At 37.7% G+C, this 22,260-nt stretch overlaps 3 protein-coding genes across 6 annotated transcripts in view; 1 reads left to right on the forward strand and 2 right to left on the reverse strand.

Moving 5' to 3' along the window:
- The window catches only part of LOC116303644 (protein unc-13 homolog B), a 31,643-nt gene extending 19,665 nt beyond the window's left edge, over positions 1-11,978 (forward strand). For all 4 annotated transcript variants that reach the window (XM_031713221.2, XM_031713222.2, XM_031713223.2 and 1 more), the window contains 16 exons: positions 459-585; positions 1,134-1,230; positions 1,504-1,572; positions 1,681-1,755; positions 1,934-2,089; positions 2,256-2,344; positions 3,089-3,142; positions 3,861-3,968; positions 4,200-4,254; positions 5,697-5,762; positions 6,063-6,149; positions 6,892-7,039; positions 7,440-7,535; positions 7,846-7,881; positions 8,009-8,132; positions 8,895-11,978. In XM_031713221.2, the coding sequence (XP_031569081.1) occupies positions 459-585; positions 1,134-1,230; positions 1,504-1,572; positions 1,681-1,755; positions 1,934-2,089; positions 2,256-2,344; positions 3,089-3,142; positions 3,861-3,968; positions 4,200-4,254; positions 5,697-5,762; positions 6,063-6,149; positions 6,892-7,039; positions 7,440-7,535; positions 7,846-7,881; positions 8,009-8,132; positions 8,895-9,177 (1,670 nt within the window). In that variant the 3' untranslated portion in view covers positions 9,178-11,978. The remainder of the gene's footprint in view (positions 1-458; positions 586-1,133; positions 1,231-1,503; positions 1,573-1,680; positions 1,756-1,933; positions 2,090-2,255; positions 2,345-3,088; positions 3,143-3,860; positions 3,969-4,199; positions 4,255-5,696; positions 5,763-6,062; positions 6,150-6,891; positions 7,040-7,439; positions 7,536-7,845; positions 7,882-8,008; positions 8,133-8,894) is intronic.
- Positions 11,893-17,691, reverse strand: LOC116303648 (sugar transporter SWEET1). Its single transcript, XM_031713227.1, has 6 exons — positions 17,508-17,691; positions 16,409-16,486; positions 15,038-15,161; positions 14,289-14,450; positions 13,407-13,526; positions 11,893-12,958 (listed from the first exon to the last, which is right to left on the reverse strand). Exons 1-6 carry the CDS (start codon positions 17,570-17,572, stop codon positions 12,863-12,865), a joined length of 645 nt encoding a protein of 214 aa, XP_031569087.1. The 5' UTR covers positions 17,573-17,691; the 3' UTR covers positions 11,893-12,862.
- Positions 17,692-18,156: 465 nt separating this feature from the next.
- LOC116303647 (sugar transporter SWEET1) lies at positions 18,157-22,000 on the reverse strand. Its single transcript, XM_031713226.1, has 6 exons — positions 21,886-22,000; positions 21,467-21,544; positions 20,707-20,830; positions 19,765-19,926; positions 19,037-19,156; positions 18,157-18,418 (listed from the first exon to the last, which is right to left on the reverse strand). The coding sequence occupies exons 1-6, from the start codon at positions 21,987-21,989 to the stop codon at positions 18,323-18,325; spliced, it is 684 nt and encodes a 227-aa protein (XP_031569086.1). The 5' UTR covers positions 21,990-22,000; the 3' UTR covers positions 18,157-18,322.
- Between the last annotated feature and the right edge of the window lie 260 nt (positions 22,001-22,260).

Here is a 22,260-nt window from a genome sequence, read left to right on the forward strand (position 1 = left end):
TGGCCTAAAATTGGGCATAATGTTTTCCCATTACATGCAGAGTATGTCAGTAGTCACAAATACCAACGACCGGTAAAGTAGAGAATGCAAAAATACAAACTCTTCGAAATTCTACGGGCTATCACTCGAAAACATGAATATTCTACACAGAATCGAGCATAACCCGAGCACGTGTTATTCACTCGAGAAATTAAAAAATTATTATTTTAAATCTTGTTCATATCGTGCCGAACCGTTAGGCTTAGGTCAAACGTCGAACTTCATTTGAGCCGAACCTAATGACATAAAAAAAGACCGGTTTATGCATTGCGTCAATTAGGTTCGGCTCATGTGAAGTTGGACGTTTAACCTGGGCCTAACTTTACCAGTGAAGAAAAAAATGATACTCAAAGGAATGCGAGGAGTTTAAAGGAGGAAAAGCTGACATCATTATATATATATATTTTGGTTGATGACAGACCACAGCCTTCACCAGGAATGGACGAGTGCAGATTACATGAATCTCCAATTCAAAGTCAAGTGGTTCTATAATGAATACGTCATGACTACACCGGACAACAGGGGTAAAATACCCGAGTATACCAGGTGAGTAATGCTTATGGGTGTGGTGCTTGCTTAGACTAGTCAGCTTTATATCGAGCCATAAAACTTTATACTTCTGGGCCGATCAAAGTCAGGGCATGCCTAACTCACTGATCGAACCCTGAAACAACCTCTGGGCTGATCTAAATCAGGGCATGGCCAAATCACACATCGAACCCTGAAACAATGGCTAATGGCAATGGCTAACTCACAGAGCGAACCCTGAAACAACCTCTGGGCTGATCTAAATCAGGGCATGGCTAACTCACACATCGAACCCTGAAACAACCTCTGGCCTGATCAAAGTCAGGGCATGGCTAACTCACAGAGCGAATCCTGAAACAACCTCTGGGCTGATCAAAGTCAGGGCGTGGCTAACTCACAGATCCAACCATGAAACAACCTCTGGGCTGATCTAAGTCAGGGCATGGCTGACTCACAGAGCGAACCCTGAAACAACCTCTGGGCTGATCTAAGTCGGGGCACGGCTAACTCACAGACCATAGCCTGGGCTGATCATGATTTAACTATGAGTTTGTTTTAATTGGCAGCTGGTTTGAAGCATTTGTTTCGCAATGGCTGACAGAAAACGATGAAGTATCAATGGACTTCATGATAGCTGCTCTCGAACGAGACAGAAAAGACGGGGTAACGTTATGTCTTTAGTCGCTAGACATTTTATTGCTTGACTTGAGCGGCGATTTCAATGGCAATTTTATCTAACCCCAAAATAGTCGCACTTGTTAACATCCGGCTATTAGTTATGGCGATTTGACGGCGACATAGATGAGATCTCTTGCCGTAAAATCGCCATTGAAATCATTGCATAAGTCGCGCGAGAAAATTGCTATTCTAATAGGTCCTTCATATATTTATGCAACGACATCTCTAATACTCTAATACCATTTTTATTTTCTCTAGTTTCTTCCCAGCACCCAACATTCTCTGTTCTCTAACTCTGTGGTCGACATCTTTTCCTGCTTAAATCAGGTAATGAAGTTTTAATATCTTTATTTTTCCTTCCTCCCTCCCTCCCTCCCTCCTTCCTTCCTTCCTTCCTTCCTTAATTATTTAATTAATTCAATTTTTGTTTTGTAGAATTATGAGATCATCAAGAAACTCGAGTGTCCAGACCCTAACATCAGTAATCGTTACGTCATCAAATTCACCATGGTAACTAATGATATATGCTAATTTGTCGTAGGGCCGGCGCCTTTGTTGTTTCCTATTCCGCTAAACATTTTCGAGTTTCTCTGGTAGCGGAATTCCTGCGACAAAATCAACCACAGGGTTCCCAACAAAGAACTTGTCGCACACTCCTTCTTAACTTAAGTTTGCCTTTTTATTTCAGACTGTTCAAAAAGTTCTCATCGAATACGCCGAAAATATCAAGTCAGAGTTCGGACGTTGGTGCGATCTGGCCAAGACGGCCTGTATCCTGATGAACAACATTCAACAAACAAGAATCATGCTAGAAAAACTATACGAAGCCATGGGCGGCGAGAGAGTACGTTATTACACCAACCCATCCTTAAGGCGCGATTACACGGAGCAGTTTTCTCTGAAACTTGTCTTACAACGGCGTTGCGTTTAGCATTGCCGCGTGTAACCTACAGTGCAAAAAAAATTAAAACAATCTATGATTAATATGATCTCGAACCTCCTTTTCGCAGATCTCCCCAGAGTGCAGTGAAGTGTTCAAGGAGCTACAGGTTCAACTAAACCACAACCTTGATGAGCTGTGCGTCATCTTCGTGGGCAGGTATGGTAGGCGATGGGGTATCTCTTTAGATTGCACCTTCCCCCCTTAAATTTTCATCCTTTAAAATTGAGAGTGCTCTGTCTTTGTAGCATAACTGTAATAGCTCATACCAAGGTGGTGCAGCAGTAGTGCGCTCGCCTCTCACCTCTAGGGTCTCAAGTTTGATTCCTAGACTCAGCTTCACATGCAGCTAGAGTACGTTTTCTAGGTTTCTCCCTTGATTCAAGGGCTTTCTCCAGGTTCTCTGGTTTTCCTCCCTCTGAACTGAGAACCCATAGAAAAACCCTCGACTTAAGCAGAAGACCTAACGAACTCTACTCACATAAGATGCCGAGTCCAGGAATCAAAGCCCATAAGTAAAAGATGAATGTACTACCGCTACGCCACTCTCAATACACTGTTTTCTCAAGGTTGCGTGCGCATCCGAATTTAGAAACTTGACGGGCCACGATACCAGAACATTATCATGCATTGCTATGTGTTTTTTTAATAATAATTCTTAAAATTGATTATTCTCCTCTTTAAATATGAAACTGTCTTCTCAATTTTACTGAATTTGCGTTTTTCAGTTTTGTGGCCCGTCAAGTTGAATGCGCTCGCAACCTTGAGAAAACGGTCAATTCCCACATCTTAGAATACATGACTTTTGAGTTGGCGTTATTCTCTTTATTTTTTCTATCTTCCTATCGAGGTAAGGTGGTGTTTACTTCTTTCTAATAATTCCTTTGTTTTTATTTATTTCAGCTTGGAAAATAATGTAAAGGAAAGCATTCGAAATGTTGGTAGTATTCTGTTAAAGTGAGTATACTCGTATTTAGAACTGACTGTAACAAGCACGAGGCGGTTTTAAAAACTTTTGGTAACCTTGAGTTTATAAAATTCTAGATCTGCCCCTATTCTTTTGCTGTCGTTTTTTTTTTTTTTTTTTATTTATTTATTTATTTATTCATTTATTTTTATTTTTATTATTTTGGAATCAAAAGTAATGTAGCTGCAATTGTACACTCGCCTTTTACCTTTGGGGTCTTTGGTTCAATTACTGGTTTTGGCATCACTTGTGAGTAGAGTTTGTCAGGGGCTCTCCCTTGATTCAAGGGTTTGGCTCCAAATTCTCCGTTTTTCCTCCCTTCGCAAAACCTTAAAAGCTAAATTCCAATTCGATCTGTGCGTTAGCCGTGCCCTGACTTTGATCAGCCCAGAGGTTGTTTCAGGGTTCGATCTGTGAGTTAGCCTTGCCCTGACTTTGATCAGCCCACAGGTTGTTTCACTGAGGGTTCGATCAGTGAGTTAGCCATGCCCTGACTTTGATCAGCCCAGAGGTTGTTTCAGGGTTCGATCTGTGAGTTAGCCTTGCCCTGACTTTGATCAGCCCACAGAGGTTGTTTCAGGGTTCTATTTATGTGTGTTAGCCATACCCTGACTTAGATCAGCCCACAGAGGTTGTTTTAGGGTATCAATAAGACTCAGTTAGGGTTATAGTTCTCCATGTTTTAACTATACCTTATTATTTTCTCAGGATTAAAAATATTGGTCAGTTCAACATAGCACTGCCCAGCTGCCGTGCACAAGTCGAGCAAGAATCAGCGATGGTTCTACAACCACTAATGGACGTACTGGAAGGAAGGTAGAGTACCACTAGCGTAGGGGACGAGGGAGGGGAGGCACGTGCCCCTCCCCCCTCCCCCTAGGTTTGATTTCGGCACCAAATTTTAAATTTAGTTCCAAATAGTGCAAAGTATTCAGTGCAAGCTTTAGAGTTTGTACTATAGAGCTTAACAGATATTACGATATAACTAGTTTATTAGTGATATTATTATCAATGACATTATCGTTTTTTGCTTCTTTTCTTTTCTAGCTTATCGCTTTGGAATCAGGCTTGTGACAAAGCTGTGCTTAAAAGACTGATGAAGGTATGCGGTCATGCATGTTACAAGGCTTGGAATTAGTCTCATTATTGTAGAGTACAAACACTAAATGTGTGCAATAGTTATCACTATTTAGCAGTAAACAGCACTAATTAAACAAAAGAAAACAATATAATTAGCATTAAAAAAATACTATTTATGTTGCACACTTTTAGTGTTTGTATACTCTATTCAACATCTGTTCAAAAACGAAAATTAATTTGGTATTCGTGTGCTTTCCTCCCTTGCCACCCAAAACATATAGAAGCCCGGTTAAACGAGCAAGAATAGTGTAGTTCTGGTGGGGTATACGGCTGAGTTACGAGGGACCGTAGGCAACCCTGGACGGCAACCGCTAGGTGGACCCCAAGACTTGGTCGACACCTTTATGTTTATGTGCGAGATTTGAAAGTAGAGCAAAGCAGAAACGCGGTGACTTACTTTTTTCTATATGCGTCTCTTCAAGAAATTACTGAGAAAGTTGCTTTTTTGAAGATATAATTATAGAGGATGTATTTATATTCTTTTCCTTCATTGGTCTTAAATTAGCTTAGGAACAACCTGAACTCTCGGTGATAAAACTGATGGAGAGCCTGTTTGGAAGGCTATATTTATTATACCAGAAAAAAGTACCTTTAACACCTAAACCTTGAGGTGACAATCAATTTTACACGGACAGAAAATTATAGGAAATGTGTCTCTTACCACGTTCTTTTAGTAGCCTTGGACATCGTCTTCTTCTTGGCTTGTTCGTTCTTGTAGACATCCTCCAATATACACTTTGAAAGTAAAACACCGCTTCAAAATTTACTCTCATATCAAGTTTATACATCAAAGAAAACATAACATCAACCAGCTATCATACACAGGCATTTATAACTGCAAAAATTAAAGAATAATTTCACCTTTTCTAGAGCAGGCAAAACAACCTGTTTGACCGCCGCGACGCGAGGTTCACGTGTGATGAACGGCAAGAACATATGCTAATTAGTTAACATGCGAATTGACTTCCGGTTGCCGTCTTCCTTGGCCGCGCGCGCCTTCCAAGGTTGTTTGAGGCTTCCTAATACATATTAAGTTTGTATTTGCGTTTATTGCTTGCTTTACTGCTAAAAAAAATTCGGAAGTTTTCGGTGATGTAGTTGCATTTGTGGCGATCTTTAAAACAAATTCGGAAGTTTTCGGTGATGTAGTTGCATTTCTAGCTTTGGCCACTAGACTAAAGTGTGAGACCATATATTGAACAATGACTTCCAAAAGAAGTTCTATAAATGATTCGTTGTCCAAATTCTGATTCTTTCGGGTGGAGGTTTTGAAAATCATTGAGAACGTTTTCCGCTTTATTTGAGCGGTTTTTATGAGCAACTGAACCCAAAATTACGACACAACTTAAAAGCTCTATTCTTCAACTTTTGTACTACTGCTCAGTACGTTGCGTTTTGTTTCAGGAACTTTGGAAATGCGTGATGTTAAACTTTGAAACGATTGTCGTTCTACCGCCACTGGACAACAAGGTACAGTATCCACAAGCCATTCAACTACCAGTAATCGTGTTTGATAAGTGACTTGGCTAATGTAAGATTCTTTCTGGTTGTAAGAGCACCTCTCGTATTTCACGTTCAGGGCGTTGGTGACACAAAAGATTGATTGAAAAAATGAAAGAAAGAAACAACCGTTTTCTGTTCATCCAACGCTTTTTTTCCCTTCAGTTATTAGCCCAGCAAAAAGCCTTACGAATGAGTATAAGCTCAGGGCTTATAACCTGAATTTTACGGCATTTAATATTTTTTTTGTTGTTGTATATTTTGTATTAGGATATCTCCAGCATTTCAAGCGTGGATTCAAGGAATCTAAGCATTCGACAATGCGCAGTTCTTGAAGCTGCGCTGAATACTATCAAGGTACGGTAATCTCTCCCTAATGTTCAATGTTTCAAGGGGATGACACATCAGGGCAATGTTTTGTGCAATGTGTCTGAAACTTTTGTTGCAAGACAAGTTGCACGAGAAAAAGCCTATTGTGAAGCACCAAAAATCTTTGTTTGCCACTCAGTTTTGCCACGATTCGCAAGACGTAAAACCGTTTTTAATTTCTCAAAACGTTCGGAGACAACGCACTTGGAACGCACTTCTTATCGCACCAGAAATTGCTAGACGTAACGCCACGACGAAAGTTATCACAGATTATTCTTACACATTCGAAGCCTTTTTGTTTCATTCGATTGTATTTGCATTCTTTGTTGTTCACGCCGTACGAAGGACTGTTGCACCGATGACTTGTTTTTTGGTAACAAGTGAGACATGGATGATTTGGGGAATTAATAAGATCTTGTCAGTTATTTCTAATGTTCACTCATATGAAACGTTTATATTTGAAAATGGATGTGGCTTTGCACAGACTGAGAGCAGGCGCAGATTGAGGATTTTTTTCTAGGAGGGGGTGCACCATCCAGGATTTTCGTTTTAGGAGGGTTGCACCCTTTGCTTACAAACTCAAACACCAATAATGCATTAGGTTTTTAGCTCACCTGGGGAGAAGGGGGGGTGGGCGCACTCCCCCTGCACACCTTACCTAGATCCAACCCTGGATAATCATCCCTGCATGTAAAATCAACTTTTACCTGTTGTTGTGTCTTCTTTGCAGGACTATTTCTATGGAGGAGGTAGTGGTCTAAGGAAGGCCTTTTTGGAAAGATGCCAGAGATTGCAAGCTTTACGTAATGCTCTCTCACTCTACACTCAAACCACGGACTCACTTATAAAGGAGTTTGTTACTACACAAATCTCACAAGGTATAAAATGTCTGGGAGTTTGTTAGGTTTCTCCCTTGAATTGAGGGTTTTCTCCATGTTCTCCAGTTTTCTTCCCTCCACAAAACTGAACAGGCTAAGTTCCAATCTGTGAGTTTAGCTTTGCCCTGACTTTTAACAGCTCAGAGGTTGTTTAGGGCTCGAACTGTGAGTTAATGCCCTGTCTTAGATCTGCCCAGAGGTTGTTTTAGGGTATCAAAAGGTTTCAAGATTGTATAAGGTATCTTTTAATTTTATCTGTGAGTTACCCATGCCTTGACTTAGATCTCCACAGAGGTTGTGTAGGTATCTTAATAAGGCCATTCCTGGCCTTTAATTGTCAGTACCTTGCCGGTCATTAATATTCTAAAGAGGATACCTGATAGTATGATTATCTCTACAGAGCGACCAGGAATTGACGACCCAGTCGGTGAGGTATCAGTACAGGTGGACTTATTCACCCACCCTGGGTCAGGAGAACACAAAGTTACTGTCAAAGGTCTGTCATCTTTCGTTTAAACATATTTTGCATAAAATGTTAATTGAAGTTTCCAATGTCTGATGAAAGTTTAGCATAAAGCCATGTTTAAATGGATTTCTGAATTCAAGCTGTCATTGGATGGCTTGCAGACACTTTCAAGCTCTGTCATTTGATGGCATGTGGTGTTTCATGTTTTAATTATTTTGTTGGTGCAATTTGACGAAGGAATTAATCCCCAAATGTTTGATTTGAAATTAACTATAATAGTAGTAACAGTGAAAGGCACGCTGTATGTAACCCTTCTTTCTTCATTTTTTTAAATATCTAGTTGTTGCCGCTAAAGACCTTAGATGGCAGTCTACTGGTGAGTTATATATAATTTACCACCATCTTAATCAGTGCCCCCCCCCCCCCCCCCCATGTTTCTTAAAATGTGCCCAGTTTTCTACTACTCCGACACTCTTGATTTAATTTCCTGTGTTTCTGTCTAGGTATGTTCCGTCCCTTCGTAGACGTACATGTAGTTGGACCTCACTTGGCAAGCAAAACTCGTCACCTAGCAACAAAGTCCAAGCGTAACAACTGGTCACCAACATACAATGAAACATTTTTCTTGTAAGTATTCAGATTTTATTCTAACGTTGATAAGATAGCACCGTATAATGTTTTCTGCAAGTTCAACATCAAATCCAAAAGGTGTCCTAACTTTACCAGTGTCATACCCCAGATTTTCCACTCCCAACAAAACCCAACAAATCATCCTTCCCTTCCCTTCCCTCCCCTCCCCTCTAAAATACATGCAACTTAAATCCACCCTTGTACCCCCTGAATGTGCGAAGGCAGCGTTCCTTTAAACTTACTTATTACATTGCCAAAAAATGCCACTTTTTTCTGGCATTACTTCAATCTTTTCAGGGAGCAAAATGAAGTTTGTTCATGGAATCTTTATTACTCCGTTACTATACTTTTTGTAATGATTGCACCAAAAATTCTTAGACATTGCCTATTAGTATGACATCAATTCTGGAACTTTGACACACCTGTCTAAAATACAGTATCTGGAAAAGTTGCAAGGAACATACACCCTTCTCATAATGGCTGATGAACGCACGGAAACGAGGTCACCCAGTCATCTTGCAAGGTTGAGCCAAGCTGCTCATTCAAAATAAAGGCTGTTAGCGCTAATTCAGTTCAAAACAAAGGTCATTTTTTGTACCTATCTTCTCTAAAGTAATTTCATGTAATTTTATATCTTTTATCGTGAAATAATGACTGGGTGACCTCGTTTTCATGCACTTGTCAGTCATTATGAGAAGGGTGTATAGTCTAGTATGGCAACATTTTAACCAAAACTTAATCTTTTTCATTTTATGACAGTATCCTTGGCAACGAAGTAGACCTAGTTTTCTATGAACTTCAAATCACCGTCAAAGACTACTGTTTTGCTCGCATGGATGCCATCGTTGGAATGACTGTTCTCCATCTACGGGACTTAGCTGACTTAGGCTCTTGTGCTTGTACTTCAAATCTGGGACGATCTTTGTACTTGGATTCCACTGGGTGGACCATTTTGAAGATCCTATCTCAGAGAACTAATGATGAGGTGGCAAGAGAGTTTGTGAATCTGAAGTCTGGAAGACGGGCAGAGGGTTTTGACTGACCATTTTCTGCTGCTTCTTGGAAAACGTTTTTAGAATAGAGACTCAGTTTCTCCAATAGACTTCAAGAATAGAAAATGTTCCAGCATTTCATGGAAAATGTCTTTATGATTTATTGATGTGCCGGCCTGTCACTTTAGACCAGCTCAGAGGTTGCTTCAAGGATTGATCAAATTTGAAGGTTTGATGATATTTTTGCACTCATGTTTATAAAAAAAAGGGGTTTATTTGAATGAGGTGAAATAATTGCCACTGATAGACATTTGATTCAACTTTCTAAAGTTTCCGAGAAAGACTAGTAAGGACAAGTCTCCCCCACAGCCGCTTTCAGTGTCGCCACGCAACGCTTTCTCCCCTGAGTAGCTACTCAGGGGAGAAAGCGTTGCGTGACGACACTGAAAGCGGCTGTGGGGGAGACTAAGTAAGGACCTCATGATTCAAAGGATTCTGGGACTGAATTGGGGGATAAGGGACAAAACCTCTACTAACTTATAACCCTACTATTAATAGCAATAATTATTCTGCCTTTACCTTAAACATTAGGAAATCAAAAAGCCAAATGTATTTTCTAATTCTTGTTTTTAAAATTGACATTTTTGGAGATGGATTTTATGCACATTTATATAAATTGTATATTATTTACTCAAGCTCAATATATTATTATTATTATTATTATTATTATTATAAATTATACAGCTTCTCATTAATCCCATATAGGTAACTGTCCAATAGCGCAGCACACTGATTCTAAAAATAGCTTAAAGATTCGGACAAACATTGCATTCTGTTTAACCGCTACGAGGATTATACAAACCGATTTTATTATTTTTACTTAAAGTTACAATAATAACCCATGTAAACTAATATCAACTGCGATCGGCTGTGAAAATTATCTGCTGAAAGTAAACTTGTAAGTTTGTTTGTCCGAATTTTGCCTTTGTCTTCGTTTTTATGACTTCACGGTTGCGCTGCGCTATCATTTTCTTAATTGGACAGGTCTTGGTGATATGGGATTAATTAGGCAGCTATATAATTAATAGGTAATGGGATTTCATGCTCCCCAATCAAGAAATAATTAGACTCGAAAAATTCCTCCGACTGCCAAATTGGCCTCATCCAATTTTGTCAGTCCTCGGAATTTTCCTCGTCCAATTATTTCTCAATTGGACAGCATGGAGTCCTATTACATATACTTATTATTATTAAATTTTGAGTCTCTCTATTAATTTGAGGGTTTTTCTTCAGTTTTGTTCCCTCCACAAACCTAGCATGCTAAATTACAGTTTGATGGTTGAATTAGTTATACCCTGAATTAGATCAGCCAAGACGTTGTTTCAGGGTTTGAAAAGATTGTTGTACACAAGTGTTAATTTTTAAAATTGTCTAAATAAATACAATACCACTTTTGATCCAGAGCCACAGGCAACCTGGAGTGTAAGACTTAAACGTAAAGCTAAATGTTTAAGACCCCAAATTGAACAAAAGAATCTCTGAAGACCCAGTAAAAAGGAATTAAAACAATATTTGCTTGTTCGAAATAATTGATGGTTTTCACGGCGGCTTTGTTGGAAGAACTTAACAAAAGAATTGTCAATAAATTCTTTTGTTATATCCTCCAACTTGGCCACCGTGTCTTTTGTTCTTTAATTCTCTTGGGAATGGTTGAAAACCATCAATATTATGTATACAGTCAATTCAAAAAACGTTGTCGTTGACCGGCTCAAGCATACGCGACTGGACCGAAAGGAATATGGGTAAAAATCACTGAAGCAGTTAAATATTTGTTCTGAATTAATTGTTCCCGCTAGCCAAATAAGATAACAATGGCGAGAAACAATCCATAAAATGCATGTCTTTGGGTTTAGTGAAAGAAACTGACAAAGAAGTTATGATTCAGTTCACAATTTCGAAAATATAAAGGCATTAAAAAAACATCTCCTTCAACATTTCCCGCTCGCCTATGAAGATTCGTGCTGGAGTCAATTCGGATTCAATGATTGCTACCCAGAGTTCCTTTCGGTCCAGTCATGTAGGCTTGAGTTGGTCGACGATAATGTTTTTTGAATTGACTGTATACCTTAACTACGATATGGCAGCTGGCAAGTGTGATGTCCACTTACCACTGAAGTGCCATAGAAGTTATTAAGTTCTTTCATATTAAGGCTAGCTAGAAAGGTTCTTATTATTAAATATTTTTAAGATTATGCATTAATGAATGAATTAAGGATAAATATTTTTCATAAACATTCAATAAACAAGTTTTACCTTAGTTTAAACTTTTGCTACTGGGTTTGCTAGTCAGAGTTATTTTAATGAGCTAGAGGCACAGACAAAAACATGGTGCAATATTGCATGTAATATAAGCCTTTTCATAGTATTGCAGACAATGTTGCTATAAAAAGTAGGAATTTTTTCAACTTCAGCAACACTGTGTGCAACAAATTGCGACTTGTGAGACAATGGCTCACATAATCGATTACCTGTCAAATTGCATGTAATGTTGTAACGTGTTCGTTGTAATGCAACTTTCAACTAATGGCTTTCTATGACAGGGCTTAAATTCGGTATGAGCCAAAATAAATGTGTGGGGGAGGGCTGTCTACAAACTATGAAAAAAATTAGATTTAAAGTTTTAAATAAGGACTTTAAGAATAATTGTAGAATAACTATTTTTCTATGAATTTCTTATCAATTAACTGTAAATAATGTAACCTAGATTCATACCAAGGAATTAATTTAATATAATACTGTGTTTATATCTACATCTTCTGCATACTTTTAAATAAAATGATATTAAACAATATTGTTTGGATTATAATCTCATTTAGGCCCCTGCATATATTGGCAAGGTATCCATGCGTAGCTCTTACAATTTTGGTGCTCCCTGGGGAAAGAAAACAAAGGCTTGCTCTAGACCTCTTCTTAGTTCAATCAATAAACAAGATAGAGTTTGTTTAAGCTTGGGTATAATCAACCCCTGATGATGAAATTTAAATGTCTAAATATGTCTAATTTACAGCCTAATTTACTAATTCTATTTCTGCTTTTTAGAGCATAATGCCACAGTCCCTTAATTAGGTTATTATAATTATTTATTTAGTTGAAAGCTTTATTTGGGAGCCCTTTTTTTGTCGGACAAACAAGGTGCATTCTAGTCTAGCTCGGGTATAAACATTTAACTCCATTATGTCACATTTTTATACCATGTGTATGTACTAAAGCTAGACAAGAATGCACTAAAAATTAAGAATGGTATCTCATAAAGCCTCTTCTTATGAATACCCTTCTTGTTCAAACCTTTACTTTTTTATAAATACTGCAAACTTATGAATTATGATGTTTACCCTGCATTCCAAAGGCTTTCTCCCTTAAGTACTTCTCAGTCAAAGGCTTCATTATCGACCTAGTCCACTCTTACCATTTCAGACCACATGTCATTCCCTAGAGTATTATTTCTTTGTTTAATGGTTGTCCATGAGAAGACGTGAATATATGGGTACAGCTCAAACAAAGAATCTTATCCTCAAGAGAGTGACACAGGGTTTGAAATGGGTAAAATATAACACCCAAGTGGATTTGGTCCATGGTAAGAAAAAGGAAACCCATGAAGGAGAGGCAGCAGAGGAACTCACTGAATCCCACATCATTATATGGTTTGCCACAAACCATAATATAAAATTTTGACAGTTATAGAATTACTCCCATTTTTGATGGTTTAAATGGATAGAGGTAAAATAACAACAGCTGGAGAAGTCCAAGGATGACACCAATGGCATTTGGCAGCTAAAGAGGTAATAAAGAGAAGAGGATTATATAGGAAAACTTCTTATTCTAGTGATTCAATTTATTTTGGTTTTTAAGTAACTTTTTCTAGCCCTTCAACATAGAGCAGTTTTTATATGAATGGGAAGCATCCAGGAGACTTCACTTCTCTCAGCTCATAATATTTTGTTTTGACAAAAGATGGAAGAAAATACTTGGAAATTTTCACTATGACAAACAATGCATTGCACAATAACCATCGTATCAGTAGGAAACTTGCAGTACTGTTTTACAGCACGTACATGTTATGACATACAATAACACTGAAATGGTATCCCATAAGAATAGTAATATCGTATGAGTGGGAAACACGAGACAAAAAACTCTCCATAATGAATCATTAATTACCAACCCAACAACCCAGTTGACATTAAAAATGTCATAAATTTTAAGCACCAAGACTACGTACCTGAATATTACTATCGTCAACTGCAAATCCATAACAGACCCAGATGAAAGAGACTATCGTGATCATTAGGGAGAAAGGAAACTGCATAGATTCTGTACTTTTAGTCCTGAATACCTTGGCCTGAAAAAATGGGATGGAAATGAAATGGGATGGAGATGAAGATGGGTATAGGGGTGAAAAAAGGGGGTACTCCCATGTAAAAAGGGCAGGGATCATCGTCAAAAAACATTAACCCCTAATAAGAGAGAGAAATTTAGGAGTGGTCCTGGTTTAATTTTAGACCTAAAACGTACCACTTTAAAACACAAGATAAATCATTTAAAACATCACTGAGTTTACTGCGACACACTGAAAATGATTGGTGTAATGGTTTACTGATCACCTCTAACCACTGTAGTCTGGGTTCAAGACTTGGCTCAGACTAGATTACATGTGAGTTTGTTTGATGTGTTCTCTCCCTGGCCACGAGGGTTTTCTCTGGGTACTCTGGTTTCCTCACTCCAACATGTGAGTTGATTGTAAAATATAGAATGTTTTGGTGGTACATGAGGAGGGAACCTCACAAAAGATCCCTGTATGGGGAGTGGTGGTTGATAACTGATATCCAGTTTAATGTTTGGGGCCACCAATTATGTACCCATAAAAGATACTGCATGTGCTTAAAACCAACAGCTTTTTCCTTTTTTCATTACTGAAAGAGGAAATGACTTACGATATTAACCCTAAAAAATACAACAATCATCCCTGTCCTTCGTTATATGGAATTACCCCCTGCTGAAAGCTTGACTGTAGCCTTTCTCAACATGTTAAGGATCATCCTGGGTACAGTACCCACACCAACCCCAAACCTTGGTACCTGACGTAATGCCTTGGTCATCTTACCATGGTTGCTAAGGGTGATGCCATCATGGTGATGGTTACAACAGTGCACAGCTTCCCCATCTGATAGGTCCTTGATTTGTTTTCAGTGATGAAGTGCATCATGTATAGATAGACAATTAAGCCAGCTAATGACAGGAATCCAAGGAATTTCATCTGGGTTGTCTAAAAAAGGTAGATAAATAAAAGCTTTCACTGCATTGCTTCAGTAAATACAAGTGATTCATTTACAGAGATTTTCCATCCCCCAAGGTTGGGGATAGTCTAAGGAGTAAATAAATTGTGTAATTCCATAAAATATTTATACCTCGTAGGAATTCTGAAGAGGTAGTGAGGGTCCGAGGAATGCATATTACTTTTTATTGTTTTAAAATTCATCCACACATACCTACAGGTCCCATCCCCCTTGGAGTAGGACTGAATTTTCAAAAGGCATGGAGAGGGTCTGAGGAGGGCACATTGCATTCCAGAAAATACCCATACAGTACCTCGTCCTTGGCTAGAAATGAGTGACAGAATTTTACCCCTGGATTCCCGAGGATGCCTCCTTGGTGGAGAAACTACAATTTTACAGGGGGTGGGGCGGGGAGGACTGTCTGGAGGGTTAAGTCACTAAATGAAAACTACATAAATACAATTATTATACAATTATTTTGATTTTATATCATGGATTTAATATTTGATGTGCTCTATCATATTTTCCCAATAAAACGTTCATAATCACATCAACAGAATTATAGTTTCAAATTTACCTTGTGGCTCGTGAAGTACAAGAAGCATAGAATATAGATTATCTGGAGGCTCGCTCCAACAGAATTGACAACCATCAATGTCGAGTCTGATTTCAAGACACCATAGGTAGCCCATAAGAAGCAGCTTGATGATGAAGGGACATTAAAAATATTAATAATAGTCCCCTTCACAGTTCCCTGCGCCGTGCCTTTGCATCGTAGCGAGATGAACAGTGAGCTTGCAATGATAGAGTCATATGAATAATTGCCCAAGGTGTTAAAAAAAGGTCTCTATCATTGCAAGCTCACCAATCGTCTCGCTTCAAGGCAAAGGCACGGTTACCTTTCAAGATGGCATAGGGAACTGTGAAGGGGGCTATTGTCAATACAAAGTTTGCAATTTCTTAATGCCAAGACATTTTAAATTTTACTCCCAATGAAATCTGCAGACCCAATCTTTTGCCCCTGCCTGGTTTTCTCTTTAAGTGATAAAGCACTTTAATGCCTTTTTGATTTCCTAAAAAGTTTGTGAGTGTTATAATTAAAAGTCCTTTTCAGAGGAGCATTCAGGGTTATTCCTTTATGCATTGCAAGTGAGATATACCTATTTCAAATAAAGTTGTCATCGCGATAGGCGATAGGCAATAGGCGAAAAGCGATAGGAAATAGGTCTATCCAAGATCCAAGAATAGCTGGAATGACTTGTGTTTCTGCTTCTTATTCTTGTCAAGAACATGGACCTTAGTGTTGAGACTGATGCAATGATCTTTGTATTCAATGAAACCATTTCCATGTGGAATGACCTAGTATCGCCTATCGCCTTTCTTGAAATAGGTGTATAACACTTTTTACTTAAACAGCTGAAATTAATATTTTCGAAATAAAAAATAATTAATTGTACTTGAATAGAGCGTATGTCACCGTTTAGCGATATACATTTTCTATATTCTTCAAGAAATTTGGAGATACTTGTCCAACTACTGGAGTTCTTTGGAGTATTTTCAGGTTCAGTACAGGTCCTACAAAGGACTACTTTTATTTGCCAAATTCTTCAAGCATATTTCTTGAATATTAGTATTAAAAGCAGCAAAAGTCTCATTGTAAAAAGATGCACAAAGAAGCCAAAGAAAACAAAATAATAAGCTTGCAAATGCACTTCGGATAGCCCCGGTTCCTTCTCTGAGTTATTTTGAATAAAAAAGAAAAACCATGGCAACAGGCTGTGAAATAAATGAGTGCTGCAACTGATGAAAAGTATATACCATTCTGTTTTCCACTGACTACCGAAACATGCCAGCTTTAATTCTGACCAAACAAAATAACTTGTTGGTCATGCATGAAAAATGATAACTCCTATAATAATCTTGTAAAGCATTGAAGCATGTTACTTACTTGGCTAAAGTTGTAACAAATGGAAGAAATTGGATATTTTCTGTACTTCTTTTCTCCACCATTGACCTACATGTTATGCTGGATAGAAAGAGATTGAGCATATGTCACTATTTCATTATTTTAAGATATACAGCATTTTATTTTTCCCGACATTGGTAGAGCACAAGAGTTAGGATCGAGAAGCATGATCAGTAGTGGAGAGCTTCTCGACACTTCTCAAGTGTTCTGCCATTCTGCTACCCTGGGTTCCTGAGACTTTAAGGAGTTGACACCCTCAAAGCCTCTGGAACCCAGGGTACCAATCCCCAAGTGCTTTAAAACTGCAAACCACATGCTCACTGCACACTGAGGAAGTTTTTCTTCCTTTTATAAAAAGTTCAAAAATAAAATACAGCCCTTCTTTGGATACAATCTTGTATTTAAGGCACTCCCCACTCCCCCGAAGTAAAAGCACAATTATTTATAACTGTTGTTTTATAAACACAAATAATATGCAACCCTTTCTTTTGGGTCTTTCTGCATCTATCGCAAATCTATTTTTGTTAGCTTAACATTCTATAACTTGGGATCTTTTGTTTTTTCTATTGAATTACATAAATTGTGTGCAGTATCTGAATATAGCCCTTCATTCATTTGCTTTCAGAATTTTTTAACAAGAATCCTAAAGAATTAAATTAAATGGGAAATGGAATGTCAAATATTTTGCATTGCAAAAAGGGATTTGGTCTGTACTGGGGCTGGGATTTGGGTTATCAAATATGCAAAATGAATGACTAGCCTGTGATTCATTACAAATTAAAAATTCATCACTAGTATCTCGGTTGGGGGTGATTTTGCTGATACTGAAACTGTGAAAACAGTGAAAAGGAAAATAGGAACGGGAATTAATATCCAACCATTCTACAGTATATTGCTAGTAAACTACCCACAAAGTTCAATTGATAACTTTATAAATCTTCCTTCTATTTTTAACTGTAAAGATTATCCTTTCAAGTCAATATTTGCCGTTCAACTTTAGCGGATCAGGATAATCAATTTATAATTAATAAGCTTGTAAAACTTTTTTGGAAATATTTTTGAAATTTAATTATATACTCACAATCCAGAGAGGAAAAATCCGATGGTAAGAACCGTAGCCAGCCAAGAAAGGAACCAGACGAGCATCGTGAATATATTTAGGTCTTATATATGAGGATTAAGGTACAAGATAAAGGGATTTCTAAGAAAACAAATGAAATCCTTTGATGAATGTTTTTCGACAAAACTTGATCAAAACAAATCAATACGTGTCGTGAGCCCGCGATCATGCCACCCCTGTACACAGGAAGCCCAATCCATCAAAAGCGCTTAATAATGTGGTGTTATGCGTGGGAATGTAAATAGCGCAGAGCAACCGTGACGTCATAAAAACGAAGACAAAGGCGAAATTCGGACAAACAAACTTACAAGTTTACTTTCAGCAGATAATTTTCACAGCCGATTGCAGTTGATCTTAGTTTACATGGGTTATTATTGTAACTTGAAGTAAAAATAATAAAATCAGTTCGCATGATCCTCGTAGTGGTTAAACAGAATACAATGTTTGTCCGAATCTTTAAGCTATTTTTAGAATCAGTGCGCTGCGCTATTGATTCTGGGATATTTGAACTATTGGTTCACATAACATAATTACGAGAGGTCCATCAAATCCCCAACATACACCATAATTAATTAATCTAGAACAAGTCTAGCCACAAGAATCTCAGACGTACAAAAAATTGCAACTTTATTCATTATATGTGGCTAGCTTACACAAATTCACTTCTTAACCAATACTTTTAGTAAAACCTATTGAAATACACCAGCAAAAAGAAATCCATCCAATACATTGTAAAATATAGTTTAGGAATTTCAAGCTGAAATTAAGAGCATAATTTAATCAGCTTTCTTGGCAGCAACTTGCTTGGATGGGAATACCAGGAACATTGACAGCTGAATTAGACCTAATAGTACTCCTGAAATATTTGGGGCCTTAAAAAAAAAGGAAAATTGAATTAGAATAAATTGTTATTTTGTTACAGAAATCTTTGCACTCTTCAACAAAGGAAGGGGGGGGGGGGGGGGGGGGTAATAAAAAATAAAGGAACAGAAGGGTGTCAACAGGATGTCAGGTGTTGGGATTAGGTGACACTCTACCAACACAGATTTTGGGATCACATTCTTTATTATTTTACTATTATTTTCTGTTGGGTGGGATATTCCTTAGACACATCATAATGAAAGCCTTGGATGTGATGCGACCACTGGAGCCAAGGCTAACCACCTTCGTACAGATGGAAGGGCCTCAGGGTAAGCTGTCAATAAGGGCAATAAGAAAGAATGATGAAAATGAAATCTCCCATTCAATAAATAGACCCTCAAAGCCCTTACTAACCAGTAGAAATTCAGCCATTTTTTTGAGAAGGGTGTCATAACACACTGTGAGACCCTAAATAAGGTGAAACAGGTGGATGAAATACGTGGATGGAAAATGGAAAAACCCCAGTCCCTGCCCACCCCTATTCCCTGCCCCCCCAATGTGCCGCTATGCAAGCTAACTTAAATGCCACTTTATGGCTATTTGTAAGAAAATTTAAACTCTAAATTTACCATGATAGTAGAATCTTGTAGTACGAAGCCATAAGTGAACCAAATAAGTGACACAACAGTCATCATGAGACTGAAGAAGTATTGCATTGTTTCTGTGCTTTTAGTCTTCAATACTGTCACCTTTATGCATGCAATTCAAATTATTAATAATTGAATCTTAACTATGAATTTTTCTAAATTTCACATACAAAGGAAGGAAAGATGATGTGTGTTAAATGCTAATATGCTGCCTCTCAAAGTTGCTTGTTGGTATCGTGTTTTGTTTTGAGGATTTTCTTTATCTCTTTATCACACTAAGGTTCAAGTTCCAACATTTCATTTGTAAATGAGGGGCTAGCATTCCATTCAAGAGGTGGTGGGAGCTAAGGATTGGCCAACCAATGGCCAGCATATGGCCGATTGTCCACTATCACGTGTTGGTTAATAAATTAAGTATCCTATAAAACTTTATTTGGACAAAATCTTACCCACTCTTCAATTAAACTTTTAATCCCTTTAAGTTTCTACTCTAGGCTACTTTCTCTGACAAGTTAAATTCAAATGTGTTCTTTTAGACTGATTCCATAAGTTGTAGTTTTCATTTCTTTGTTCCTGGTGTGATCGCTCAACTAACTTGTGAGCGACAAAAAAAAAAAAAAGAGAGCAAACTGGGACCGACTTATGGAATCAGTCTAGTGTTCTTTATAAATCATGGATTTTGTAACAAAATTTAAAGCCATAAGCCATACCACAGTAAAAAGTGGAGAAGCCTGCATTAACATAGTAGTGATGATACATGCCAATCCAAGATAATCTGCCCTGACTCTCTTGTCCTTGATGATACGTGTTAGATAATACTCAATACCCATAGCAACTGCCATGGTTAGTATCACTAATGTAAACTGTCGGCTCTGAAAAATAATGTTTAACAATGAATGTTAAAAAACTTATGTTGGCTTTTGATCATAGTCTATCAAAGTCTGTTAGATAAAAAAGGAGTCGCAATCATTTGTATACTTTATTGGTGACGAGTGTGATCATTTTAAATTTAATATAGTACTTTGTAACTGTTGTTTGACAATGTGTGTTTGAAAGCTTTCTTAGTAGTAGTAGTATTTATGATTGTACTTATGCAAGCCTTGCATTAAAATGGGGGGCGGAAGGGCCATCAAGGACCTTTAAGGTCAGAATAGTCACATTAAGTGGTACAACAACAGAATACACTCAATTGAAGAATCGTTGTAGGGTTCAGAAACATAGAACATAAAAGCTGAGACCGAAATGGCACATGGAAATGACATATTTATATTATAATTTATTCATTTGCGCCATCCATGCGGTTGGTTTAGGATGCCAAACGCGTATCAAAAACAGTGGATGATGCCACGGGTCGCCAGTCACATGCATATAATGAACGTACATCCCATGTACCATTTTGGTCTCAGCTTATCTATGTTCTATGTTTCTGAACCCGACAACGATTCTTCAATTGAGTTTATAACATGAATAAATCATGCATATTTGAATAGACTCCATGCAGTACATCAGAATGCTGCCCATTTCAGAGGGCAACACAATAGGTTTTCAATTCTCAGGAGATTGACATTCTTTTGTTTTGTCCTCCAAATTGAACTCCTTTGACATCACATGCAAGGGGTCATATGAAGCTTATTTAGTTAGTAAATATCTACCTTGTTGTTGCTGTAACTAATATAGCAAACCATATAAATGGCTGATAAACCCAGTCCTGCAGCATTTACAAACTTCACAGTTGGATCTGCCTTGATGAAGCCATAACATAACCACAGACCACAACTTTGAAGGAGAAAACTAAGTTAAGCACATCTTCACGTAATAAGGCAGCAGAATTAGATTACAAAATATATAGTATGTATCATCATATTAATACTGGATTGGGCTTTTGCATAAATTTTTCGTACCCCATCCCCTGTTGAGGACCTTGGAATTCTTCAGGGGTTGAAGGTGTTTTAGTGATGTAATTCTTCAGGGGTCAGGGGTTAGGGGTGTTTTTGTGTTTTTTTTGGCTGTGCTGGGTTGAGGATCCTGATTTCACATGTACACTGTATTCTTCAGAGGTATTAAGTCATAAATAGCAGGGAATTCCAAAGGGATTTTCATGTCTCCAGGTTCTCAATGGTGGGGGGGGGGGGGGGGGGGGGGGGGGGGGTAGGGGTTAAAAAAAATTATGCAATAGCTTGTTTAGTCTTACTGTTAAATAGAGTGCAAACAATTAGTCCGTGAAACGCTAATTACTAAATAGTAGAAAATAGTGCTAATTAAACAATAGAAAACAGTGAAATTTGCATGAAATTGTACTATTTAGTATTACTAAAGTTTCACGGTTATATTGTTTGTACTCTAGTTGACATCACCTAAATTAGTTATCTATTATATAGTTAAATACAGTATTATCTACATTTTTTTACTTACCAAAAATGAGTAGTTAGGAATGGAAGAAAAGGAGTAGTCCCAGCTGATTGCCGGTCTATAATTTCTTTACAGTCTATCCTAGAAAATATTTTAATCAATGGGTAAATCTATTTGCATGTGCAATGGTCCAATTTGTAAGTAAAGCAAGCATCCTTTCACTGAAATAATTGTAAAATTAAAGTGATTTTAATATCTATTTATCGAGTTGAATAAGATCAGTCTCGTTCTAACTTCGCTACTTAGGTTTTTCTTAATTAACGGGTATAAGTAGCTAACATAAGCTTTTAACTCTCAAGTTCTTAAAATTTTCACAATTTTCACAACTATAACTACCCATATATCTAGGAATGGAGCTAGAATTAATGTAGAATGATCTCGAATTAGTCCAAGATCTTCTATATCTTTCAAGGAATACTTACAATCCGGTGAGATAAAATCCTATAGTAGCAAGCGTTGCCATCCATGATAGAATATCGAGAAGCACCATGTTTAAGTTTTGATCGTTCCTCGTTCGTTCTTTCATTGATTCCACACTCTAGCGGTTTTACCACAGGCAACCCAAGCTAAATGCATTTATAAGAGAACTTGAGGATTTAGAATTTAGAAAAAAGTGAATAAAAGTTTGTCGACTTACCTGTCGTATCATTTTGTATATTTTGGACTCCTGTATGCAGTTTCAGCGAGTTTTGAAGTGTATTTAAGAAAATAATTGCAATACTAAGATCCATTTATTCTCTTATAAATGTAGTGAGCTTGGGTTGCCTGTGGTTTAACTATCGAGGCCCGGGGTGACT

This window comes from Actinia tenebrosa, unplaced genomic scaffold, assembly GCF_029948245.1.
Source record: "Actinia tenebrosa isolate PJP-AT-01 unplaced genomic scaffold, QUT_ActTen_1.0 PGA_scaffold5__44_contigs__length_20552954, whole genome shotgun sequence".
Lineage (NCBI taxonomy): Eukaryota > Metazoa > Cnidaria > Anthozoa > Actiniaria > Actiniidae > Actinia > Actinia tenebrosa.

Coding starts and splice junctions, on each gene's coding strand:
- LOC116303648 (XM_031713227.1), bottom strand. CDS start 17,572: ATGCTCGTCTGGTTCCTTTCTTGGCTGGCTACGGTTCTTACCATCGGA. Junction 14,451..15,037: donor TGTACTTCACGAGCCACAAG/GTAAATTTGAAA, acceptor TACCTTTTTTAG/ACAACCCAGATGAAATTCCT. Junction 13,527..14,288: donor CATCACCCTTAGCAACCATG/GTAAGATGACCA, acceptor CCATTTTTTCAG/GCCAAGGTATTCAGGACTAA.
- LOC116303647 (XM_031713226.1), bottom strand. CDS start 21,989: ATGAAAGAACGAACGAGGAACGATCAAAACTTAAACATGGTGCTTCTC. Junction 20,831..21,466: donor TTCCTAACTACTCATTTTTG/GTAAGTAAAAAA, acceptor TCTCCTTCAAAG/TTGTGGTCTGTGGTTATGTT. Junction 19,157..19,764: donor CTTCTCCACTTTTTACTGTG/GTATGGCTTATG, acceptor GCATGCATAAAG/GTGACAGTATTGAAGACTAA.